Here is a 27511-nt window from a genome sequence, read left to right as displayed (position 1 = left end):
TACCAAAACACACTTGTAGCCAATCAGCAGTAAGGGGCGTGTCTACTAACCGACATCATTGCGTGGGTTGTGTATGTCTGGGACTGGTGTATCTTAAGAAGGTCTAGATTCTGTTGGGGTAGCGGCGTGTTTGTTCAGGTGATTTCAAATGTCAACATGAGATCATGCACCCCGCCTTTAACAAATGTAGGTAAACAATGTCAACTTGTTTTTATAAGTTATGTCAACTAACAAGTCAAAACAAAAAGAAGGTTGAACTGACTTGCAAAACCAAGCTGTTTTAAAGGAGACTTTTTTAAGATGTCAAATCTTTGGTGTCCCCATAGTACGTATGTGAAGTTTTAGCTTAAAATAACATATAGATCATTTATTATAACATGTTAAAATTTACACTTTGTAGGTGCGAGCAAAGATGTGCCGTTTTTGTATGTGTCCTTTAAAATGCAAATGAGTTGATCTCTGCACTAAATGGCAGTGATGTGGTTGGATAGTGCAGATTAAGGAGCGGTATTATCCCCTTCTGACATCACAAGGGGAGGCAAATTTCAATGACCTATTTTTACATGCTTGAAGAGAATGGTTTACCAAAACTAAGTTACTGGGTTGATCTTTTACATATTTTCTAGGTTGATAGAAGCACTGGGACCCAATTATAACACTTGAAAAAGTCAGATTTTCATAAAATGTTAACTTCATGCTGCATTTTTACAGGGACAAACCAAACCAGTTGGGATGTAATGTAACCTATGCTGGGTTGTTTTAATTCTTCCACGTTTTCCTTTGCTGTTTACAACAAGACACAAAAAGTACCAATCTGGGAAATGCAATTACAAATGATATTGTATATTGAATTTGAATGTACAAAATAACATAGGAGTAACATTCAACATTCAAATCTACACTTGTAAAACAGCTTTGCGGTGTTTCTGAACACACCCACTTGATGTGTGAGTGTAGACATCCGCACACTTCTGTTATTGATTCAGTGCTGTCAGTGCCCACAGTAGTTCACTGTTTGTCTCTCACACTGCATCTCACCTCACTCGCTCAGCTATGGGTCTTCACCACAAAGAGTTTGAGAAGGCTGGTAAGTCTGCGGGTCTCCAGATATGGAGAATCGAAAAGATGGAACTGGTTCCCGTGCCCAACAACTTACATGGGAGCTTCTATGTTGGCGATGCCTACCTGGTGCTTCACACTGTCAAACAGAACAACTCCTGTTTTTATGACCTACATTACTGGCTGGGTAAGCAACAGTTCTTCTTTTGGTAATATATTATGTTTGTATATGTGTGTTATACCTTCTGTTTGATCTTCACTGGTGCACCTGCAATTAAAACAGTTATATACATATTGTGTGACGTTCATCAGTAAGGTCAAACTGTAGGGTGCACAAATGTTTAACCGGGGAACATTTATATATATAATTGTTTTTAATTATTTAATAAATAATCCAGCAGATAGTCCATGCAAATGCGTAGACACACAATATATGGCCCCTATAAAATGCAAGATATATCCCTTCAATATAGGGAAGGTTGTAAATGTTGCACTCAGAAGCTGGAATCGTGCTGTTATTATTACTGGACTTTACTCTGTGCACGAGAAGAAATGACACTCATTTAAAGTCGCGAAAGTATGCAAGAGCTTTGACTGACATGCGCAGTGTTGACTATAAATGCTTCTACAAATAAGTTGTTAGCACATGATCACTATGTTGCGAACGCAGATAAGCTTGTTTATCGCTCGAGGGCTTTGTGTGTTTTTAACACTTTAATAGGTGATGCCTTCAGGAGATACAGAGCCGCTCGATTCATGTTTCACAGCTTTAAGTTGCAAAACTGCAAACATACAGGAAGTCTAAATTGCATGTAATGCAATTTAAAAAAATGACTACAGTGTTTTTTCTTTGGTGAAGTTTAAAGTGTAAAATAAAATGTCATCAATTTCTCAAAATATTTAAAAAAAAGAATCTGTGCAATCTGCACTAATACAGTTACACTGTTAAAATGTATGTAGAAATTACAGCTGTTTGCCAGTAACTTACTGTAGATTTGTATTTTTATTATTTACTGGGAACAGTTTGTGTCAAGTTAAATAAACATTTCACATTAACAAGTCTTTATCTTTACAGAATAAAACTAAAAAGCAGACTCGTGCAAAGCATTCTTGGAACCAAAATCTGAAAGAAAAAAAAAACAGAAAAAGGTTGATGAGGATTTCTGGTTCCCAGAATGCTTTGCATGAGGGTGCTATTTTATAGTTTTTTTGTGTAAAGACAAAGACTTGATATTTAATGTTCATATAACTTTGAACAAACTGTTGCCATTAAATAACATAAATGTAAATCTACATTAAGTTACTGAAAAATGGCTGCATAACTACAGCAAAAAATAAATCTATTTTTAACATTTTTGTCAAAACATGTTTATTATTATGTTATCATGTTATTATTTTGTTTTATGGTGCTACTTAGCTGTATTTTTTAAGTTATGAAGGTTTAAATCAAAACAAACCAACTGAAGTTGAATTGATATTAATTGGAATGCACAACCAAAAAACAAGATTTCTGAAAAATTAAAAAAACGGAGTTATCTCGTTTTGCAACGAAACTCTTCATATACAGTTATATCACTGGTTCTCAAACTATATATGCACAATATAGGACCAGATGGGTTCAGTTTCATGGCATTTTGTAAAAAAACATGAATTTATTCTGCGAAATTTAACCTCTAACCTACACTGTAAAAAAATTCCGTAGAATTTGTAGCTGGGTTGCCGGTAACTTACCGTAGATTTAAATGTATGTTTGAACATTTTGTTCAAAGTTAAATGAACATTAAACATTCACAAGTCTTTGTCTTTATAGAGTCACTAAAAAAACAGCAACAAGCAAAACATTCTGGGAAACAAAATTTGAAGCAAAAAGCAGAAAAAGGTTGATGATGATTTCTGGTTCCCAGAATGCTTTGTATGAGGCTGTTATTGTATAGTTTTATTCTGTAAAGATAAAGACTTGTTAATATTTAAAATGTATTTTACTTTGAACAAACTCTTGCCAGTAAATAACATAAATGTAAATCTACGGTAAATTACCGGCAACCCAGCTGCAATAACATTTAATTTTTACGGATTTTTTTTACAGTGTACCATCCAACCAAACAACAGCACTGCAATGTTTTTTTAATATGTTTTCTTTAATTCAAATTCTAAGTTTGAGATTGTTTAATGTCATGAATTGTCTTTGGGTACGCAGGGTTGGGGGGGCACACGCCGAAAGGTTTGAGATCCACTGCGTTATTAATTTCTTTAAGGTGCACTCGTACAAAGGTGTACTTTTTAAAGGTTATCACCCCAGTGACGGCGTCTGCATTTCTGAGAGTTTGGACAGCCAAGAGCCACTTAATCCAGTTTGCTTTCACATCTGTGTGAAAGCACTCTCTTCACTCCATTAGATGTTTCAAAGAAGTCAATAGCACTAAGATGTTTTGGCCTTGGCTTGTCTCTTTGTTTTAACTCTGCCGCAAACCGCACAAAAAGCTTTCATTATGAGTCATTGACCACTTACAATGCAAACAGGTTTATAAACAAGCTTTCTGCCCATGATGTCTGCGTTGCCAAGATATTTATGCCTGTAAAGCTTGTCATAAAATTGACAGCAACAGAAAGCTTTCACAGAGACGCTCGACTGTCTCACCCTCATACATCTGTGGTCGCAAGCATCAGCTTGTTTTAATCTGTAAAGATGTGTGAGAGAAAAAAAAACACCCAGTGAGGTGTAAAAACAGCTGAATCATACACTAACATAACTGTTTTGTCCACGAATGTTTCTTAACATAGAAGAATCATTATTGGTTCCTCAAAGAAACATTTAGTCAAAGGATCCTAAAAGAAACATTTCTTTAAAATGAATCTTTTTTGAAACAGAAAGGCAAACATTGTTCTTCTATGGAATGGTGAAGAATCTTTATTTTTAAGTACTATGTAATGTAATATACACTGGCAATGAGGTGAACCAAGGCAAAGCAAATACAACATATTGCAACTGTCTCTGCAGGTAAGGAGTGCACGCAGGATGAAAGCACAGCAGCCGTTATCTTTACAGTTCAGCTGGATGACTACCTGGGAGGAAAACCAGTCCAGTATCGGGAACTTCAGGGTGTTGAGTCTACCAGCTTCACCAGCTACTTCAAAGGAGGCATTACGTATAAGGTTCGAGAAAGTTTATGTATCTCAAAGTGTATGAAGTTTTACAGCCCACGTGATCAAATAGTCTGCGCGCGCATTTCGGCAACAGAAGTGGTGTTATTCCCCATTGGTTCTAATGTGTTAGCAACTCAGAAAGTTTATTAAAATGGTTTCCCAGCATCAAAATGTCTGGTTGTTCCATTTGGTTGCACTAATATAATGTATTCTGATATACGTATATATGTATCTGGCAACTTTATATTTGGCCATCTGCTAACGTCTTCTATCCACTCCACTATAGTACACAGATCTGGTAGCTGTGTTGAAATAGTTGATAAGTCAACTTTTTAAAATAACTTTCTCTGTCTGGGTTGCTTCACTGCTGATTCTTGCCATACTTCCATTGCCAAACTGCGCACGCATATGTTGCCATATCATCATTGTGTACAAACAGTAAAAGGGTCTATTACCCAGCTAACAGGAAAAGTTCCTGCAAATTTGTCAAACATAAGTTATTAAAAATTGTTCTTGAAATAACATTAGTAAAACTTTCCATAATGTTGCAATTGATAAGCGTTCTTAAAATGTTAGCATTAGCAACTTTATAATTGCATTATTAGCAGAAAATTCTACAAACATTTACATTGAAAACGTGAATATTGCATAGGTAATGTTAAAGGTATAGCGGAAGATTTTGCCGAATTTTTAAAAAAAAGAAACGCCCCTCCACTTTAAAAAAAATGCACATAAGCCACACTCGACGCCTATTAAACAAATGGATGAGAGAGGCTCATACATTGAGATGTTTACCGTGTCTGCGCGGTTCGTGACTTGTGCCAGGGTTAGCATAATAGCTAATCATAGCTTACATCAACTTTTACTAGCAGTGATTTTAAATGGATTTCTCCAAGTAGCATGACAAACTTTACCTGTCGAGTACAAACTTTGCAAGGAAAGCCCAACCTGTGCTTTTAGTGCACGCCAGCATGTGAAATAGTCTCCCAAAAACACTCTGGTCTTGTTTCTTTCTTCTTTCTCTTCTTGTCATACAATTCATAGACACTTTATCTCCTGTGACCCTCAGACATTTAGAAAAAATAAGGTGAGAACACGAGCTTCAATGAATGGCTAAAAAACGTAGACCAACACACATATACACCTCAAAGTGCGCATGTGCAGAAAGCTAGGGACGAGCATGTACGACGGCCTTAAGTCAACATATCACCAGAATGATTGACAACTGGGATGACCAATAGTCTTGATGATCCATCCGGAAAAAGAAAATCTTCCGCTATACCTTTAAGTTCTTAAAACATTAGTATTGCAAACATTATAATTGTATTGTTAGTGGAACGTTCTTAAAACATTGATATAACAACAGGCCGTTCAAAGGAACCGTTCTTAAATGTTTTGATTAACGTTCTTAAAACCAAACATTAACGTTTATACAATGTTTAAAAAACTGGACGTTTTAAATGTTCTAAACACGAATTGTTTTATAACCTGTTATGAATGTTAGGAAAACGTTATTAGAACATTTATATAATGGCAAATAGAACGTTTTAATAACCTTTTGAATAATTTTCTTGTAATCAAACAATAACGTTAATACAACGTCTATAAAACTGTTCTAAAAATTAAAAAAATTTAAACTTTTTGTAACTTTTTATTATAACGTAAAATTGTTAGCAGGGCAGCCTCTCATAACACTCTTGCTTTAGATTTTGTATTCCTGTTTTTGACTCCTGGTGCCTCATTTGAAAAGCGTGCGTGTAGTGTGTGCGCAAAAATCCACGGCAACATACATTTTTATGAACCTTTGAGGTTCTGGGTAGTCGCATCCTTGTCATTTCTGTCTTATAACAAAAAGCAGAATAATGCCCAAAAGCTGCTGTGTGACAGGATTTACAGCTAACAAGCCAAAAACAGAAATACGTTTTTATAAGACAAGCGTTTAAAGACACAAAAGTGGATACAGGCCTTTTCATAGTAAATTTCATTGACACGAACAACGACACACAAGTATGAAAACCGACGTTAACTCAATGCCGTCGGACTCAAGTGTGATTTATAGATGTGATGATGACGCAAACGTATATATGAACACCGAAGTGTAGAGTTGAGGCTATGCTGCAGGACCTTCACACAACCATAATAAGCCCTTAATGCACAACTATAATACGCTCTTTAAGGCATACGCGCATTGTCTATGCGTACTATTTTTTGAAACACACGTGCACGGTTTTGAGAAATGGTCATAAGGTCAAATTTAGGACGGTTTCTACAAAGCATTTTATAAATGAGGCCCCTGGTCTGTCTTAGGTCAAACATAAAGACAGTTTTCAGTCCAATATGGAAAGACTTATAAGAGAGTTATTGTGATATTTTAGTTTAATTTTGGCATATTTTCCTTGCCCTCTCAGTGCAAATCTAGGGCAGTCTCAACGGCTCTGAATAGAAGTTCAGTAAAGCTATTCCAAAAGAAACCTATAATTACCTTCTTAATTTCTTCCATTTCTTTCATAAGTACATAACACAATGATCTGATGTGATTTTGTGTTATTGCACATGTCTCCTCGCTGCTGTGTTTGGCAAAAAATTCAAGTTGACTCATGGGTTTAAAAATGAAAAGGGGAAAGAATGGTTAAATTCAAGTACTGAAAGCACACTGTCAGAAAGATGGTCAAAATGGTCCCTAGCTGTCACTGGAGCAGTACCTTTTAAAAGGTCATAATTTGCACCATTTAAATACAGATATTTATACATTTGGTACCAATGAGGTACAAATATGAACTCATTGGTACCTACCTCTGAAGTACTATTATGACGTCTTAAGGCGCAAAGGTGTACTTTTTCAAAGGGTACTTCTGACAGCGCACGGGACATTTTAGAATAACATAATTTTTTTCCTCTTCAGAAAGGAGGTGTGGCATCAGGATTTCAGCATGTGGTCACCAATGATCTCACAGCCCAGCGGCTCTTCCACATTAAGGGAAGGCGTGCTGTCAGGGCCACAGAAGTTCCTCTCTCCTGGGAAAGTTTCAATAAGGGCGACTGCTTCATAGTGGATCTTGGCGCTGTAAGATCTGCAACACCAACACGTGTCACCCAAATCATTCATAAGTCACACTGTATTTTTATAGCAATAGCCAACAATATATTGTATGGTCAAAATTAGGATTTTTTTTATGCCAAAAACCATCAGGATAATAAAAAGGAATAGTCTATCCTTTTTCCATATTAAACTATGTTATTACCTTAACTAAGAAGAGATGATACATACCTCTATCATCTTAGTGCGTGCCGTCCACATAAGCGCTGGGGCGCGCTGCGACACTTCGATAGCATTTAGCTTAGCCCCATTCATTCAATGGTACCACTCAGAGATAAAGTTAGAAGTGACCAAACACAACAACGTTTTTCCTATTTAAGACGAGTAGTTATACGAGCAAGTATTATGGCACAAAATAAAACGTAGCGCTTTTAAAAGAGGAACTATATTGTATGGCGGAACAGCACTTTTGGGAGTACTTCGACTCGCCTGAAAAATCCGCTCCCCTTCTCCCTCTCATAATGGGAGAGGGAGAGTGTTACTGCGCCGAGTCGAAGTACTCCCATAAGTGCTATTACGCCATACAATATAGTTCCTCTATTAAATCCGCTTAGAAAAGCACTACGTTTTATTTTGTGCCACCATACTTGCTCGTATAACTACTCGTCTTAAATAGGAAAAACGTTGATATGTTTGGTCACTTCTAACTTTATCTCTGAGTGGTACCATTGAATGAATGCGGCTAAGCTAAATGCTATGGAAGTGTCGCAGCGCGCCCCAGCGCTTACGTGCACGCACTAAGATGATTGAGGTATGTATCAACTCTTTCCTATGATGTATAAATCTCAATTTTAAAAATTGACCCTTATGACTGGTCATCCAAAAGTTTAAATTCTGTTATTATCCATTTGTCCTCATTCCAAACTAGCACGAGTTTTAATGACATTTTATTCACTCACGTGAGTTTCTATGAACCCTAAGCTCCCTAGAGAAATGTAAAGCAGTTCATTATCTACAAACAGAAACGGGCAAATTTACTCATGCACACTTAACATCCTCCCTGTGTGCGTTTAGGGTGGCTTTAGTAATTAGATTACTGGAGAAATACTTTGACAGACAGTCAACATAATATGTTAAGCAAATGTCATGAGAGCTTGATGGGCAGAAACAAGCTTATAGTTACTAAGAGACTCGTGTTGATGCACGAAACTCTTTGCAGGAAGATTATCCATAGGATTTGTGCATGAATGACTTGTTTGACAGCATACCTATAGTGCGCTCTCGTAATGAAATACACAGAGCTTACTGTAAAATAAACAGAGAATCCAGTACAACATCATTTCTTACTGACAGTCTAATAGACATGCGATTATTTAGCCTGGGTGCCAGCCGATCTTAGCCCCGCCCACAACATTTTGAGGAACGGGAAGATCCGGGAAATTCTGACTAGAATTGAGTATGACAACGTCAGGCTAGCGTTTATTTGTACTTTCTCAAGAATAAAACTTGATTACAGTGCAAAAATGAGTTTCTTACTTTTAGCATTTTCATGGTGAGCAACATAACCTAAGAAAATGCATCTAGGGTTTATCCAACAAATATCAAATTTAAGTGAATTTGTGTTTAAAACAAGCAAAAAAGCTTGCCAATGTTAAGAAAACTTTTCTTGAATTGTGTGATAAGAAAAAAGTAAACTTATTTCAAGATTTTTTGCTTAACCCATTTGCAAAGTCTATGCTTGTTTTAAGCACAAATGCACTTAAATTTGATATTATTATTATTATAAGTCATGTTGCTCATCAAGAAAATACATCTTGATTTAATATCTATTTGATATTTGTGCATTTTTTGCAGTGTAAACCTTTTGTATCTTCATATGAAATCTACCAGTGATGTGATAAGAAATATGTGCACAACATCCCCAAAAATGAAACAAACGCAGATTTGTTTTGTTCCTAGGAAATCTACCAATGGTGTGGGTCAATGTGCAATAAGTTTGAGCGGGTCAAAGCCGCACAGGTGGCCACCGGCATCAGGGACAACGAGAGGAACGGGAGAGCCCAGGTTGTGGTTGTTGAAGAAGGTCAGGAGCCTTATCAGATGATCAAGGTATCAAATTAAATTGTTCAGCAAATGTTTGGATACATTTGCATGCAACCCACTTTTGACATATTTGGGAGAGCATGCAGTTAAAACAATATTTGCTCAAGGCAATTTGACATCTGGTTTAGCTAGAACGTTTTATAACCTTGTTGTTTTGGCACATCACAGGTTCTTGGTGAGAAGCCCGACCTCCCCGAAAGTGATGATAATGATGATGCGGTAGCCGACATGTCGAACAGGAAGCTGGCTAAACTTTACATGGTAAACTTAGTTTTTTATTCATTTACCTCGTGTATGTCTAAATTGAATTATGAAATCCAAGCTAATCGAATTTTGAATTTAGGTGCTTCATTGAGTTACTTCAGTTTAATAAAGATATCAAGGTTATAATGTCACTGAATGTTTCGTCACATATACACCCACAAAAACCAATTATAGCACATTTACATATACATAAAATACCACTGCACTTCACAGGTGTCTGACGCTAGCGGGAAAATGCAAGTGTCGCTTGTGTCAGAGGAGAATCCATTTAACCAGACCGACTTGCTTTCGGACGAATGCTTTATTCTTGACCATGGAAAAAACAAGAAAATCTTTGTGTGGAAAGGTACACCTACTGTATTGTTTTACGTTGCACTGAGATCATGCGTTTTTGGCTGTTGATTTGCATGAACTTCTTATTGATGATCTAGGCCGCAATGCAAATCCCAGCGAGAGGAAGGAGGCCATGAAAACAGCAGAGGGCTTCATCAAACAGATGGGCTATCCAGCAAACACACAGGTTTACTGTCAAACTCCTAAACATCACACATCTGCATATATTTAGCTGCCGCTTTCATTTATATGTAATGTATGATTTACACAGATCCAGGTGCTTCCAGATGGTGGAGAAACGCCCATGTTTAAGCAGTTCTTCAAAAGCTGGAAAGAGAAGGACCAGGCCGAGGGTCTGGGCAGAGTTTACGTCACCGAGCGGATCGCCAAGATTCAGCAAGTCCAGTTTGATGCTTCAAAGCTCCATGAGTCTAATCAGATGGCTGCTCAATACAACATGGTGGATAACGGCTCTGGACAAACACAGGTTACTGTTTGCATACATTCATACGTACAAGTGGGCTTTGGTGCGAATTATGACATTTAAAGGCAAAAGTAACAAAAAAAAAGAAGTTTAAATGATCAAAATCAGGCTGTCAAAATAAAATTCACAAAAAAGCAACTGGAAGCAGTAAATTTACTGCACTGCAAAAATGGTATTTTGGAGGTTTTAGGTCTGATTCACTGAATGGTCACCTAATGAGAAATTCACTTATATGTTGATTGAACACAATCCTGTTATAACCACCCTGTGGTGATAAAAATCTGCCACAAAACATTCCCATAAAACCCCACCAGTCTCATGGGACTTTTTTAAACAAACTGACTTGGCACAGGCCCCGCCCACAACCACCCAAAGACCACTGTTCGGTCATAATTTCTATTTTAAATCATCTTTATATACAATACAGGCCAAAAGTTTGGACACACTTGACTAAAATGTTAACTATAATTTTAAAAATCTTTTAATCTGAAGGTGTATGGTTAAATCCATGAAATTCGTTTGTAGAAAAAGCTCTACATGTGCCAAACATATTAATTTCTGTTATTAGTAATTTTTTATTTTAAAATATTATTTTTAAATAGATGACTTGGACTGAATATTACAGAAAAAGCCAATAAGAGCCCAGATTAAATGTGAAGTCCTTCAATATCTTTTAAAATTCAGTCTAAAGTAAAACTTTAAGAAGATTCTTGATAAAATGACACGGGTATTGTTTTGCAATTTCTAGGCAAAGGGTGACTGCACTTCAGATGATAAAATATAGCAGAATTTTGCTTTCAGTTATCAACATAATTCCCACAGTTGCATTTGTGTTATGGCATAGTTTGGACGAGTTTATTATAATTCTGTTGTGTGGAAAAATATAAATAAAGAATAAGTGAGTGTGTCCAAACTTTTGGCCTGTATTGTAGTTCAGTACCGCAAGTTCATTATGAACAGTGAAGAAAGGTGGTTGTCTTATTAAAAATGGTGTATGTTTCGGTATGGATAACAATAAACGGGAGGAAAGCAGCAGCTCATTTGCATTTAAAGGACAAGTTCGGTATTTTAGACTTAGAAAGCCCTGTTTTCAGATTGTTTATGGTGAAATAGTGATTTCATTTGCAGTGATTTTTGTGTGAGCATATCAGTGAACACCCCTGACCACTCGGTGAGTTTCACGTCTTTGTAAATGAAAGTTTAATGCATTTTAGGAAGGATTGTTCCAGTGCACCATTAAACCCATTGTAGAGGTGTGAGATGAAACACAAACACGCGAAAATTCTCAGGGCAGCCGTAAATGTTGAAATTTCAGTCAAAACCGTTCTATTTCATCATAAACAATCTGAAGTCTAAAATACCAAACTTGTCCTTTAAAGAGTCACGCACATAAACTGCACTATTCTTGCACACCCAAAAATGGGCCTTGTCAACATGCTATTATAAATGATCTAAAGGGTATTTTTGTGGACTTGAAACTTCACATCTTGAAAATTTGCCATATTACACTGTAAAAAGTTGGAAAAAACTTAAAAATTATTTTTTCTACAACCTACATTTTTTATTTTAAGTGAAAAATTGAAGTGCTCCCAATTGAAGTACGTTTAAAAAGTTTTTTTTCACTTTAAAGCCCCCTTGAAATTAAAGTAATTTTTTTTCCTTTTAGTATAAATACGTTAGGCTTAAGAATAAATATTAACTGGTATTGTCCAAAACACCGACAAAAATCTCATACAGAAGACATAAGCATTCAAAACCTACAGTTTGGGAGCAAGCGTGCTGCACAAGCCCTGAAAAGTGAAGCCAAAACGTCTCGATTGCACCCCAGTGACTGGTCCCAGTATAGGTCATAAACCCCGCCTCCCCATGTTATTCAATGGGACTTGAGACCAACAAAACAATTTAATTACACTTCAATTATATTTTTTCTGAAGCTGGTTTCTGTCTTTTTTTATCACGCTGATGTAAATTCAAATGTTTGTTTTTAAAATAAGTTTGTGTTTAGTTAGTTATTTATTAATATAAAAAAACGATGGTGTCATGTCACAATTGACAGCTGTGATATGCGCATTCTGTGAGAGCAAGGGCGGGGTCTTGATTTCGCGGCTTTACTTCCTACTCACTACTGCGCAGGACTGGTCCCGAAATCGCTACTGCGCAGACTCAAGACCCAAGATGTCAGCGCCATATCGGGACACTGGCGGCTTCACTTTTCACAAATGGAAGAAAGCGAACAGGCTTCGTCCATCTTTTTTTATAGTCTATGTTTGGGACATGCGCTAATGACAAGTCTGGCATTACATCACACAACAATTCAGCTTCTCATCAAATTTCCTGTCCAGTCAATGCTGAATATTGGTTATTTTAAAAAGCAGGAGGTGACTTCCTGTTTCAGTAAATTGACGTCAAATAATGCTGCACATTTCAAACATTTCAGTGGGCCTTTACTTTTTAATTAAAGTGACAAAAATGTAAGTTGATAAAACTTAAATATTTTAAGTATTACCAGTTAAAGTAATTTTTTTAATAGATGTAGATCCAACTTTCAATTTTTACAGTGTAAGTGATCTATAAATAATTGCATACATTAGTCATATTTTTACATGACTTCTCACAATTTTTTGCCCAATTCACATTATAGATGGTACAAGACAAACAAGCAGTCTCCGTGGTCATCACGTAACTTCCGGTAAACTCCACTAAGAATCTTTTAAAGTAGTTTATTTATATAACATGCAAAATAAACAACACGTAGATTACCTAGGAAACCAAAACAATTGTTATTTTCAACGAGGTATTTGTTCAAGAGTTCAGTTTAGCAACTAGTCAGACCATTAAACAAACAGAAACCAAAAGTAAAGTTCTGACCGGACACGCAATCGCTTGACCGCATGTGATGAAACCGTCTATATGCCGATGTTGGTAAATTCACACAATCCCAAATGATTGTCTGCGAGTGTCCAAAAAAAGAAACGATAGAGAAGTGTGCCAAAAAAAAAGGAAATTCACTGTTATTCATTATCGATGAAGTTCTCCTTCTTTGCTTTTTTGCTTCTGGAAATTTTCCTGTCAAAGGTGAAACTTGTAAATTGTGTAATGTGCAAAAGTTTGTACACAGTTATAGTTACATGGGAAAAAGCAAATGTGGTAACAAAGACCTTTAATATGTTTTCCACCAGAGACATGCATCTGTGTCTATAATGAAATAGATATAATATGCCTAAAGAAGTATTGTTTGGACTTCTCATTACATCTCTATTTATAATTAAATAAATATAATCTCTATGTGGCGGTTTCCCGGACCAGGATTAGCTTAATCCAGGACTAGGCCTTAGTTTAATTAGGAAATATAACTAGTTTTAACAAACATGCCTTACTTAAAACATTACCTGTGTGCATTTTGAGGCAAAACAAATGGCACTGATGTATTTTAAGATATGTCAGTTCAAGTTGTTTTCAGTTTGGACAGCTCTTAAAAATGTTTTAGTCTAGGACTAGTCTAATCCCTGTCCGGGAAACCGCCCCTATATGTGTAGAAATAATGTAATATTTAACATACACTGTTGGTACAGATATTGATATGTATATGGTACACCAATACCTCGGAGGTATTACTATTTAGGTGCAAAGCTTTTTGGAAGAGTACAGCCTGCTGGGGTACATATTTTGACCATTTATTTTCTGACAGTGATGAAAGAATATATAAATATTATAGACGGTTTCAGCAGGAACAACATAAACAAGCGGCTTTCGTGGTCAACACGTAACTTCCGGTAAACTCTGCTAAGAATAAATAACAACAAAGTACAAAGTAAGTAGTTTATTTGTATAACAAGCAAAATAAACAACAAGTAGATTACACAGGAAACCAAAACATTTGTTATTTTAAACGAGGTATTTGTTCAGTTTGGCAACTAGTCAGACCATTAAACAAACAGAAACTGGAAGTAAAATTCTGACCAGATGCATAATCGCGTCACCGAATGTGCGTCCGATGAAACTCACGGTATATTAAAGATAGATTATAACATATATTATAACTATATGTTTATTATTTATGTGTTGTTGGATTTTTTGTAAATTTAGAATAAAGTTTAGTATAAACGTTTTTGGTGAAACATGATTTGCTTGTGAAAAGGTTTTTGTTGCACACATACACACATTTAGTACAAATTTGTGCATACTTATGCTTGGTGAAGGCCATTGATTGGGTTTCAGGGATTAACTTTTTCAAATTTATGAAAATGCTTGTAATGTAAATATATTTCATGACTACACTCATAGTCATGCTTAGTTATTTTAAACCTGGCGTTGGATTAAAAAGTGACAAACCTATTTAATTTCACTTATGCTTGGTTGTTTCAACCTAAAATGCTGGATTGTTTTAATCGAGGGGCAACCTTCCGATCTCTCTGATGAAGCCAATACGAAAGTGATTTAAAATGCAGTTCATTGACTGACCACTAGGGGCTGGCTCCAAAAGAGAGTCAATTCCCAAGGACCCCCATGTTAATATGTTTACAGCCTGGTACCAAAAGTGTTTTTGGTATTATATTAAGCCTTAAAGTTCTGCATAATTAAGGGCGTGGCCACTTGAGTGACAGGTGAACTGCCACTGCGTCACTAGAGTCGAGCTAGGCGGGCGTGGTTTCAGCAACCAGCCACCTCAGTTCCACCCACATCCTGCCTCTTTACCCATTTTCGGTTATCTTGAGTGATGCGTGGTGACAGGCGGCCAAAATGTAGACGGCAGGCACCGCCTACTTTAAGCTTTTAAAAAGCCTTTCATAAACCTATGGGTGACGTCACGGACATATTTTTACAGTCTAAGGTTTTAACCCATTGTTGGGTCAAATATAAACATTTTCTGGGTTAAAGGTACCGTATGGGGTTTTAGTGGTGATATTGTGAATTGCAACCAACCTCAATTTCAAAACGCAATGAGAAGTTACTGTAGCTATCACAGTACAAACAAGTTGTCGTCTGAGACAACGTAAGGGAGACACATGGTGTATGTAGATAAAATTGCTTAAAGGTAATAAAAACAATACAGTTTAAGAGTGTATTCTTTATTGTATGTTGTTTCACAGATTTGGAGAGTAGAGTGTGGAAATAAAATCGAAACCAAAGTCCCTGTAGACCCAGAGACATACGGACAGTTCTATGGCGGCGACTGCTACATCATCTTATATACCTACACCAGGGGACAAATTATCTACACTTGGTAAGCCTGGAAGACAGTTTGTAACCTACATTAGTGACTGGAGGGAATTTAACCGTGTGCAATAAAACAAGGCTTATGTTACTCTCTTACCTTCAGGCAGGGTTCCAGCAGCACGATCGATGAGCTGGCAGCATCTGCCTTTCTTACTGTTGAACTGGACCGTTCGCTGGGTGGAAATGCTGTTCAGGTAAGAGGAAATGATGAGCCCTCGGGCTTCTTAACAAATACAGAAGATGACCACAGTGACCCTTGGCACATAAAGATTACTAGGACTCTGCTTACAATATTTAGGCATCTAACAAAAAGCCTGTACTGTAAAAAAAACGTTGGTTCAATTTTAAAATGTAAGTTAGCTGGTTGTTACGTTCGGCTCAAAGCTGCAACAAAAAGACGAAGACCAAAACAAGAACGCATATTAAAGAGATGTTTAATTTTATAATTCTTACAATTACAATTAAAGTTAGCATATGTGAACAGATTCAAAAACAGAGCGAGATCACAAGCAGGAGATTATGTCACTTCCCCACATTGCCCCACATCCATATCTCAGAAACACTTTTATTTTCAGCCTACCAACATTTCTCCTGTCACCTAACAAGAAAAAACCCCAGACCTCCTTACACCATGGTTGACTTAAGATTTTAAGTTCCTTCAACTTAAAAAAATATAAAATTTTATGCAACTTTTTTGAGTCAACTTGCTCTTGACATTTTAAGGCAACCAGGTAACTTACATTTATTAAGTTGAACCAACAAATCTTTTTTACAGTATTTTTGTGGATAACATTGAAAAAGCATCAGTCAGTATGGAAAGCGATGGCTCCAACGGTGATCTGGCCCTGACTGCTACATTTCAAAATGGTTTCTGATTGTTTCGTCGCCGTTTAGGTCCGAGTGACTCAAGGAAAGGAGCCGCCACATTTGTTGAGCGTTTTCAAAAACAAGCCTCTGATTGTGTATAAGAACGGCACCTCTAGACAGGGAGGACAGGCACCCGAAACTCCTACTCGACTCTTTCAAGTGCGCAAGAACCTCGGCACCATTACACGCATATGCGAGGTGAGTCTCTCTGTGTACTCAAATGTTAAAAATTAAACGTCAATTTCGTTCTGTGATCTTGTTAAATTTGTGGTGCGACAGGTCGACGCGACAGCATCAAGTTTGAACACCAACGATACCTACCTGCTGAAGTTACCTGAGGGCAACGGGTACGTGTGGAAGGGAAAGGGTGCCAGTGTGGAAGAGGAACAAGGGGCGAAGTATTTGAGCGAAAAACTGAAGTGCAAAACCAAGCTTATTACTGAAGGAAAGGAGCCAGGTATTGCAAACGCAGTTTATAGTCTTTATATTACATACAACTGTGCACTAAAGCAGCTTAGCAGTTTACATGTAGATACTTACACTGCTCTTTTTTTTTTTTAAGCGGACTTCTGGAAAGCTTTGGGTGGAAAGGCTAAGTATCAAACATCAAAGATGTTAGAAAGTGAAACCACAGTACATCCTCCTCGACTGTTCGCCTGCTCCAACAAAACCGGACGGTTTATTGTGAGTATCGACAACCTGATTAAAGAGAATTAAAGTTTAGGAAGTTTCACACAGGACGTTTGGTTTCGAGTTCTCATATGACACAACAATTTCTGCCAGTTGAGGTACAGGAACAGCAATATGTTAACAAGGGCTTTTTTAAAACTACAGATTGAAGAGGTACCTGGTGAGTTTACCCAAGATGATCTGGCAGAAGATGATGTCATGTTATTGGATGTCTGGGAGCAGGTTAGACCCATATCTCTTTTCATCATCTCCTCTAATCCATCTCTCACACTGAGGACAAATTGTCTCTGATTAAAGTGTCAGATAATCTATTCAAAGATAAATCCTTACTTTCTTTAAGTTTAAGTGTGCAGTACTGATCCCTTGATTTCATCTCTTAGGTGTTTGTGTGGATTGGAAAGGATGCTAATGAGGTGGAGAGGACGGAGTCTGTTAAATCTGGTAAGATCGCCTAGGCACGCATTCGTTAAATGTATTTTGAATGTAAAACTAAAACCCCTTCACATCTGAAGCATGCTTACTACAGACCACACAATTCTTACATGCAATATTTGTCCCCTTGCAGCAAAGATGTACATTGAGACAGACCCATCGGGACGGGACAAGGAAACGCCCCTGGTGGTGGTGAAGCAGGGGCACGAGCCCCCCACCTTCACTGGCTGGTTCCTGGGTTGGGACCCCTCACGATGGGACAACGCTGTTGTGGCTGGAGTAAAATCACTGCAGGTTAACTGAGGACGGCAGTTATGCAAATCGCAAACTTCGGGAAGATAAAACGGACCATTGGCTACTGTGACGTGATGAGTGAACGTGCTTGGACTGTTCCATTATACAAAAGTTATATGGGATATATTAAAAAATAGAAATATTAGAAGAGAATTAGAGAATAGCTTTATGCTCGCCATGTTAAAATTGCACTTGTTTACATGTATTTCTAATGTTTATGAAAGCTTGAAAATGCAACACAAATAGAGAATTTTGTCTTTTTTGTTTTTACGGAGCGCAAAAGCGCCCCCTAGCGGTGAACAGTGAATTACAATGAAAATAAATCCTAGAGCAGGGGTCCCCAACATTTTTGTAACGGGCTACCATTATATTGGTTTTTATTTTATTTTACTTGCTGATATGTTTTTATCGTTGCTTAAAATGTTAACATCTAATATATCAAATATGTAATAAATACATTTTAAAATTGAGGATTTTAATAGAATGTGCTTTGGTGGGAAACTCACATTGGAAACCACTGTCCTAGAGACATTGATAATTCAATTCTACATACAATAAGATGGAATAGGCATTGTTTACTACATATATCTTTGTTGGTGATGTGTAGTATTGCTGGTGTTTACCAATAAAAACATAATTTAAACAGTGGAATAATATGCTTCAAAGATTAATATGCATAATTAATTGAAATATGCTTCAAGTAATAAAAAAATATTTACATTGACAAAAATGTGTATGTGAGTGTGTGTGGGTTGTAAAAAATGTAAAAACGCTCACTTCCCTGATACTGACTGTATATTTAGCAGATGCGCCAAACCAGAAAGATCTGGACTTTTATTTTGTATTTTGAACTTAATTGGTAGGTAACAACATTTTCTCTTTAATAAACAGGTTAAGCAAACAATCTTTATATTACCCAGTATTGAAACAAGAGAACTGCATGTGAATGGTGTTTGGCTGTGACATTTAAATAAACGATTCACTCGGGATAAAAGTCCTCAAAGCGGATACTCGCATTCCTTTGGTTCCCTTTATTAACCACAAGATGGCGCACAAAGTAAACAAAACAGACACACCATCAAACGTCAATGAGGCCGATATACGTCACTAGCAGCTCGTGCTGGCTGCTTAAATCTATAATTTTCCATAATCAAAGTGCTAAATGTTCCAAAATCGAATAGCAAACAAAGATTTTGTGACAACAGTGGTAGCCTAAGCCAAAATTGTATAAAAATTATAACAAGGTATGACGAAACTGATTTTCACACTTTTTTTTACACATGTCCACATGAAAAATACTGCAGTTTAGTACTGAAATATTTACTATAGTAAATTGCAGCAAGGTGTAGTAAACTGTAGTATATTATTGTAAATTTGTAACTTAAAGTATTGTAACTTCGTTTTGTTCATGTATCTGCGCTATGAATTGATAGTATAGCATATTTTAATATTCACTACGGTAAGGTTCAAAAACATTTTACTACAGTATAGTGATTTCATGTGAAAGCTCAAACTCTGTATTGTTTGTTTAACTAGACTGCTGAATACGCATCTTTCATTGAGCATGCGCATGAAATAAATTCCGGAATGAAATCTTTTGAAGTGACAGACCGATTAAAAGCGACACTAAATAAACGTTGAGTTCACTATACAGCTCTTTGAAGACGATTAGTGAGTCTGAAATCTTCAGTGATCTCCGGTGTGTGAATGGCAGCGTGCTGTACGTGACAGTCAGGTCCATCAAAGTGTGATTGTTCATTGATGGCAGTGCTAATTGTTTTGACACTGTGATACACAACCGCTTATTAGGTCGGATGTTAACGATCAAATGCAATGCTTACTTAAAAAAAAAAAATCCTTGATTTATATCGCGCTCTTTTTTGCTTTCCACCATACTACAGTTTATAACATGTTAGACAATACACACAACAAATGTATTCACTTTTTAAAGCTCAACTCTCCAAACTTTAAAAGCTTTGAGCGGCGTGAACAGGTGGCGAAGGGGCGTGCACAAAACACGACGGGCTTGACTTTTCACCAATCGAATTCCGAGAGAAATGCTACCCGCCTCTGACAATGCACCAATCAGCGCGCGTTCTGAGCGATGGGCGGTGCTAAGCGTGGTAGAATGAAGTGGGAGGCGGCTGCTGGAGTCAGTGAAACAGACACGGAGCGGTTGCGCGTTTCAGCTCAGTTGATGTGAATGAGAGCAATATTTTTGGAAATACGCGTAAACAGTGGGGACGTGCAACGCAAGGGACGCATCTGAATGAGGTGAGTACCAAACAGCGTTTTATTTTTTAGACGCAAAGCTTAATGATGATAAATAAGAGTCCATGCAATTTTGTTATATATAGAGTAACTTATTATTATTCATCTCCTGGCCTCTTATGAAGTATTTTTCCTCTGACATTATTGTAGCAGATATCATGTTGAATCACTTGTTGGGGGCAAATGATGAGCAGATCTCATGTCTTTATTTATGAGCTGTGCCCCTCCTCAAGCGCTTTTACAGATGGCCATGGAGATCTGCGACAGACTCGTGTTTTCCAGATTTAGACAGGCCAAACTCAGCTTTCTCTATATTAACAATTGCTATACAACAATATAATATCATGTATAGGAGACCAAGAGTGCTAGGATTTGTACCGATGCATTCTGAATAGAAATGAAATCCTGGTGCCCCTGTTGTGCAAATGGGCTTCCTGCTGTTGCATCCCTCATTCACCATCACCGGCACTGAATGACACCAGGCTAGCTTGAATCCTTGCTTTTTAAAATGACAAAGAGGGAACCGTGCTTAAGAATGAACATAGTCATGTAAAACTGCATGTCATTGGCTCATTGCATCATCTTCCTCTTCATTTGGTTTCAGGTTATAGCAGCAGTAGCAGCATTCCTTGGGGAACACGAGAGAAGCCTTGTGAATATTTGGTGAAGCAGGAGCAGAGACGACACCTGATCTCCCGAGCCTTCGCCTTTCATCCTTTCCGGAGTGTCAGAACAAGATGGGGAATGGATTATCAGAGCCCCATGCCATCTTTCCCCGTTTGCCGTCTTTTCAAGCCCTGCACATTGTTATTCTCGGGTTGGACTGTGCCGGTAAGACCACCGTGTTGTACCGGCTCCGTTTCAACGAGTTCGTGAACACCGTTCCTACCAAGGGCTTTAACACGGAGAAGATCAAAGTGACTCTCGGTGGGAAAGGACGGACGGCGACGTTTCATTTCTGGGATGTTGGTGGTCAGGAGAAGCTCAGGCCTCTTTGGCGTTCCTACACGCGGTGCACGGACGGCCTCGTCTTCGTGGTGGACTCGGTGGACGTGGAGCGCATGGAGGAGGCCAAGACGGAGCTCCATAAGATAACAAGGCTTCAGGAGAACCAGGGAGTGCCCGTTTTAGTGGTGGCTAACAAGCAGGACCTGCGCAACGCTTTGCCCCTGTGCGAGGTGGAGAAGATGTTGGCGCTGAATGAGCTCGGCTCTCACACACCCTGGCACCTCCAGCCGGCCTGCGCCATCATCGGAGAGGGCCTACAGGAAGGCTTGGAGCGGCTCCATTCCATGATCATCAAGCGGAGGAAGATGATGAGGCAGCAGAAGAGGAAAAGATGACTTTAGTGATGTTTTATGAGCAGGACGTGATGGTAAAGAGGTCCTCGGTCGCCTCTGTGATGGCTCTGCTGATACGCCGAGGGACTTTGTTGCCCTCCGCTTCTGGAATTATCATTTCAGCGGACTGAGTTTTATCAGTCAGATGGTGCAGTTGTGTCCCACAGCTAGGGGATTGTATTGATGTAACACTTTGGATTGTCACAGAGAGGACCATGTGGAACTTTTACATAAACACTGTGTTACGCAATGCTGTCAGGTGGTACATGGAGTTCTGTTGAAGGACACTGGGCTTGAACTTGAAAATGACAAAGACAGAGTTAGTCTTTGTGTCTTATGTGTTACACATCTACTAATATCTTAGCATTTTACCAACAATGTAAAGTCATGAAATGGAAGGATGGATTACCAAAGCTGCCATGAACGTATATGTATGCATTCATGTGTCTCTCCTGTCGGTTTGATTTGGTATTGACCACCAGTGTTTGCTGTCTTGGTGGTCGGGGAACAACAATAAGCTTTATGGATCACTTGTTTGGGAACGCACAACAGTGTCACAGTACAGGGTATTATTTCATAAGTACATGTTAAGGGTGTACTTATTCCTCTTAAAGTTCTCCTAAACTCGCTCCTAGAGAACTATTCGTGTAACTTTTAGCTGTAACCACATTGTGTACTTCCTTAAAGGACAAGAGATGTTTAAATGCACTTTAGCAATTCCCTTTTTCTAATCTATGAACTTGCATCATTCATATTCATTTTTTTTGTAAAGAGTTTATTATAATACAGAAATGTAATGTATTGCTTCGAGTGAAGCTTTTTTTCCCGAACAGTCGTTCATTGTTTTACATTCATGCTTGTGAGTTGAGGGATGTTCATATTTATGTGTTGAAATTTGTACATTTTGAATAAATCCACAACTACACTGAACATGTTGAGTCCTCATTTCTACCTGACTCACTACTACTCAATAATCTGATAACGGTTTGACACACTGTACAGATGAGTCACTGGAAGGGTTGCTCTTTTGGGACATGCAAAACAGATGAGGTAAACTTACTTTGATAAGGCTCTCTGTGGGCATATTTCCAAACAGTGTACTTTGTTCTTTCTTGGTCTGTTGTAATACAGCCGTTTAAAGGTAGCGGTATTGTGCTGTTCCCTCCCAGTCATTTGTTAGTCTTTTATGTTACCAAACTAAGTATTTTATAATATTTGATTAATTCTGGAATTCATGCAAAAAAGTGAAAATGATGTATTCACCCTCATGCTGTTGGAATGACTTGTTTATGCAGGATGTTAGGGATGCAAGCCTAAAGGCTGAAGTGGAGTCCCTATTTTACGCATACACAAGGGTACATTTTCGACATCTGAAGAGTGCACATGTACTGTACGCTCATCCCTGAATTTTAAAACCCTGTGTACATTGTACGTGTAGGTCGCACATGCGCGTATAGGAGAAGGTAGTATGTAGCCCGTGAGATGCATTACATTTTGTTGCAATGCACATGCGTGGAGTCAAATAAATGTTACTTTGTAAGGCTTTGTGTTCGACTGTGTACGTTTGCATATATTTCGGGCTTTAAAGTGCACCTATTTAATTTTTCATTGCTAAAAACAATGTTATGTCATGTATTTGGTGTAATACAATGTGTTTGCGTGGTTTACGGTTAAAAAAACACTTTATTTTCCACATATCGTACATTATTGTAGCGTCCTAAAACGCACAGATTTTGTACAAAACTCATTGATTTGAAAAGTGCTGTAACCCCGATTGGCCAGCTTATCCGTACATTGTGATTCGCTTGAATACCTCTGACGTCAGCCGGAAATCTATCGCTCCTCACCATGTTTGAAAGATTCGCACACAATGCAATGCTAAGAGGAGTTAACTTACAGGCTGTGAGTTCGAAATTGGAGGAATTGATAATGTCAGTCTTTACTACATCACCAATCACAGGAAGTAAACTGTTGCCTACAATCTATGTGTTTGTTGTAGTGGATAACTCGCGTCATCGTTTACTTTGAAGTATGTACCTTTTGCATATCGTTAACATGTACTACACACTTAAGCACTATTCGGACGGGATTAGTTTTCCAAGTGACGTTTGAGTTTTAACATGTCCCCCAGGATGTCTGTGATTTTATGTACCGATTTGGACGGGATTAAAATTTTCAGGCAATTCCAGAGATGGGAGTGTTACAGAACATGTAATTTATTAATTTAACTTTAACAAATCAAAAGAACTTATACAAATCCTACTAAAGTAGCATACATATTTTAAATAACTGGCTGCTTATAATAAACCCAAAGAAATGAAGACATAATGATTAATAACAATTTATTATTTTATATTTTATACACATATTTATTATTTATTATACTATTCCGGAGTAAAAAAAATGGTTGAGTTTACCTTATACTAATACAGTGGTCAGTCTTAACATTGTTTAATATTCAGATCGTCTTGATTTAATTATTTTATTTTGTTTTATTTTATTTCTAAAGATATCTAAATGATACCGGGCCATGATTGGGTAAAATATAGAGTTATTTGACCCAACCATGAGATGAAAGAATTTTTTTTTATTCTGTATAAAATAATTTCTTTAATATTTTTCTGTCACAGAATATCAAATGTCTTAATGTCATTTTTGGTTCAATTAACTCAAAAAAAAAAAAAAAAAAAAAAAAAAATGCTGCATGGGTTATTTTTTAACCCATATTTGAGTCAAAATGGGACAAACCCAGCCCATTTAGTTTTAATTTAATCTATGCTTGGGTTGTTATGTTGGGGCAAATATAAACATTTTCTGGGTTAATTTAATCGAGCTGGGTTGAAAATAATATTAATTGTATTAGAGTGTATGTTTTATTGTATTTTAAAATAGTTTGTATTTTTATAAGTCATGTTAGCAATGACATTTTGGGGGACTGCAGATGAAAATGTGCCTTTGGCGTCAATAAATGTACAAATTTATATATGACCCCTTATCAAATTCATAAAATAAAAAAATGCAGTGCTAGGTCAAAAGAAACAAACCCAGTCATTGGGTTAAATTATTCAGAAAATGTTTATATTTAACCAAACAATGGGTTTAAACAACCCAGCATAGGTTTCATTACAACCCAACGTGTTGGTTTCGTCCCTTTTTGACCCAACACTGAAAATAACCCAGCATTTTTTAGACTGTAAGCATTTAATTAAGCATTAATCAAATTATATAACATAAATATAATTTGTTCTTTTAACAGCTAAGTACATGCAACAATGTGATATGCAACTATGTTTTTAGCACAGCTGGTTTAGCCTCCAGCTCCCACAGGCACGTGTTATGTTTGAAGAGGATCTGGCACAGGCAGTTCTAGGACAAAAACACTGTCTCTCTGAACAATAAGACCTTAACACGGACAGAGGGGCATTTGCATCAGCTGACCAGTTCAGGGTCCCACAGTTGGACTCGTTCGCCCTGTTCAGCATTCTGACGGCAGCTGGCTGACACCGACTAGAACAACTAAGAACAGGTCACATAATGCTGCACCCATAGGTCTGAGATGTCATCAGGTTTCAAAGATAACAGAAGAAGGATTGACTTCAACGGCCTCGAATCATAAAATATGCAAACGTTTGTTCTCTGCAGAAGCCGCTGCGTCTCCGTAGGGAACCTTTTGTTTGGTTCTTGTACGTGAAGTTACCAGCACCTCAAAGAGAATTTGCAATTTAGCATTTTAAAGCATAACATTTTTGGTAGAGAAACAACATCAAGGCTTAGTTATATAGCTCTCGCTTGGCCACGAGGCTTCTGAGAGAGATGTGATCTGGCTGTCTGCTTTAATTTGTTTGACAACAGCATTTGAGAATTTTACCCACAACCCTTACTTCACAAACCAGCATCCTATGTCTTGTGTCTTCGCATGGGTACAGCGCAGTTGTATTAGTAGTTTTAGCTGGTTCTCAGAGGCAAGCTGGCATTGTGCCCAGTGCCCTGTGGTTTGTTTCACTAAAACAGCATTTAAGCAGGGCTGAGGTTAAGCATGCGTGCAGTTCACATGGCCCCTTAAGAAAATAAGCCTGGTTTATCAGAATCATGCTGGGGATATGAAGCGGTTAGCGGTTCCCATACTCCCCGTTACTCTGTGACCCTTCCTGTATGCTTTGTGACCCAGTTAGAGCCCCTTTCCTTTTGATCATGTGATGTAAATCCCATGAGATTTGAAGGACCTGTGTTGGCAAAGGAGATCAGAAATCAGAACAGGTTTCCTGTTCACTACACCCATGCTGACTTTGAATTTCCTTCGCCAAACGCCCTGTGTGCAACCGTCATAAAAGAGTCACTTACAGTTGTAAAACTGTAGCCCGTGGTCGTAAAAGGTGCTCATTCATTAGCGCTCGGCATTAGGGAAGGGAGAATCATTCTGGAACACCAACTTTAATATTCATAGCAGATGTTTACTGTAATCTGGTGTGCTGTAATTTTCCCTAAAGCTAAATGTTTCCAGTCAGACGGCTTAAATATATGAAGACCTGAGACAGAATGGATTATGAATAAAAACAGAACAATGTAATGGAATTTAGAAAACATATAAAGGCTCTGTTTACTATTGGGATTCAGCAAAAATATAACAAAAAAATGTAAATTTCTTAAAAAAAAAAACATGTTTATTATAAGCTTAAATGACAACATCCACTTAAACTGGCATACTTCATGTTATTGCAGCATGATTTGAGAATGTTGCAATAAGAATCTTTTTTCCTGGAAACAAGGAAATCTGTCCATGTTTATGATTTCATCAACATGATTTTGTCGGCATTCTGAAGTATCGCATAAGAAAAAAGTGATGGAAACTTCAAATTTAATTTGCAAAAATGTTTTTAGGCTCGCTTGAGGTGGTTTTTGGCCCATGCGAGAAATAGTGAACGTCAATAATGGGAGACGGAAACCCATTTTCCAAATAAATTATGACGTAGTGAACATTAAACCCACAAGGCTGACCGTTTAGCTGTTTCCGCTATATATTAGCATTAGTGCTTAAATGCTGATATTAGTACCAAAACAAAAAAATTGTTCATAAAGAAAAAAATAAGTTCAGACCTTGTCTTTCAGAAATAAATCACATCACTAACACTAACCTGCACATTCTCACTTTGTAAATTTCCCAAAGTGTTACATTAATTGCTAAATCATGAAACATTAGGTCTAAAGAGGATTTTCACAAGTTGGATCTGGCAACACTGCGAATGCTACACCCACGGTCGCCACCGTCTAACAGCTGCTTCAGTCAGTCTCCATCATTTTAAACTGTCCAAGCTTAATTATATACACGTATGCCAATATGAGTTGTTTTAAATAACTAAATAGTCATTCAGATAACTTAAATATTTATTTTTAAATATAAAATAATTACCGAGGTAAGGACCTTGGTGGCCTCATAGATGGCTACAGCCATGAAAATGTGGAAGTGCATTTATACAGCATAACACGCAGCTGTTGTGTCTTGCAGCTAATTCATTACGAAAACTCATTGATTTGAAAAGCTCTGTGTCCCTTATTGGACAGCTAATCTGTACGTTGTGATTGGCCTGAATACCTCTGATGTCAGCCGGAAATGTGTCGCTCTTTACCATGTTTGAAAGATTCGCTCGCAATTCATTACGATGGCATAAAATAAAGTGATCAAATGTACAGGTACACTGTAAAAAAATTCCGTAGAAATTGCAGCTGGGTTGCCGGTAATTTACCGTAGATTTAAATTTATGTTTTTTACTGGCAATATTTTGTTCAAAGTTAAATGAACATTAAATATTTACAAGTCTTTGTCTTTACAGAGTAAAACTAAAATAACAGCATCAAGCAAAACATTCTGGGAAACAAAATCTGAAGCAAAAAACAGAAAAAGGTTGATGATGATTTCTGGTTCCCAGAAAGCTTTGCATGAGGCTGTTATTGTATAGTTTTATTCTGTAAAGATAAAGA

General features: G+C 37.5%; 2 protein-coding genes across 2 annotated transcripts; both read left to right on the top strand.

Annotated features, from left to right (window-relative positions):
• The first annotated feature begins 974 nt into the window (after window positions 1–974).
• On the top strand, window positions 975–18606 carry scin (scinderin). Its single transcript, XM_065290976.2, has 16 exons — window positions 975–1246; window positions 4058–4212; window positions 7106–7267; window positions 9200–9349; window positions 9512–9604; window positions 9821–9953; window positions 10039–10127; window positions 10212–10427; window positions 15515–15648; window positions 15745–15835; window positions 16536–16706; window positions 16788–16965; window positions 17071–17192; window positions 17343–17420; window positions 17579–17639; window positions 17764–18606. Exons 1-16 carry the CDS (start codon window positions 1054–1056, stop codon window positions 17931–17933), a joined length of 2196 nt encoding a protein of 731 aa, XP_065147048.1. The 5' UTR covers window positions 975–1053; the 3' UTR covers window positions 17934–18606.
• An 846-nt stretch (window positions 18607–19452) lies between these two features.
• On the top strand, window positions 19453–22465 carry arl4ab (ADP-ribosylation factor-like 4ab). The gene is made up of 2 exons (XM_065290977.2): window positions 19453–20198; window positions 20800–22465. Exon 2 carries the CDS (start codon window positions 20933–20935, stop codon window positions 21536–21538), a length of 606 nt encoding a protein of 201 aa, XP_065147049.1. The 5' UTR covers window positions 19453–20198; window positions 20800–20932; the 3' UTR covers window positions 21539–22465.
• The last annotated feature ends 5046 nt before the right edge of the window (window positions 22466–27511 follow it).

This window comes from Paramisgurnus dabryanus, chromosome 19 (genome assembly GCF_030506205.2).
Source record: "Paramisgurnus dabryanus chromosome 19, PD_genome_1.1, whole genome shotgun sequence".
NCBI lineage: Eukaryota > Metazoa > Chordata > Actinopteri > Cypriniformes > Cobitidae > Paramisgurnus > Paramisgurnus dabryanus.
The sequence above is the reverse complement of the archived record's forward strand: the minus strand, read 5'-3'. Positions and strand labels throughout refer to the sequence as shown.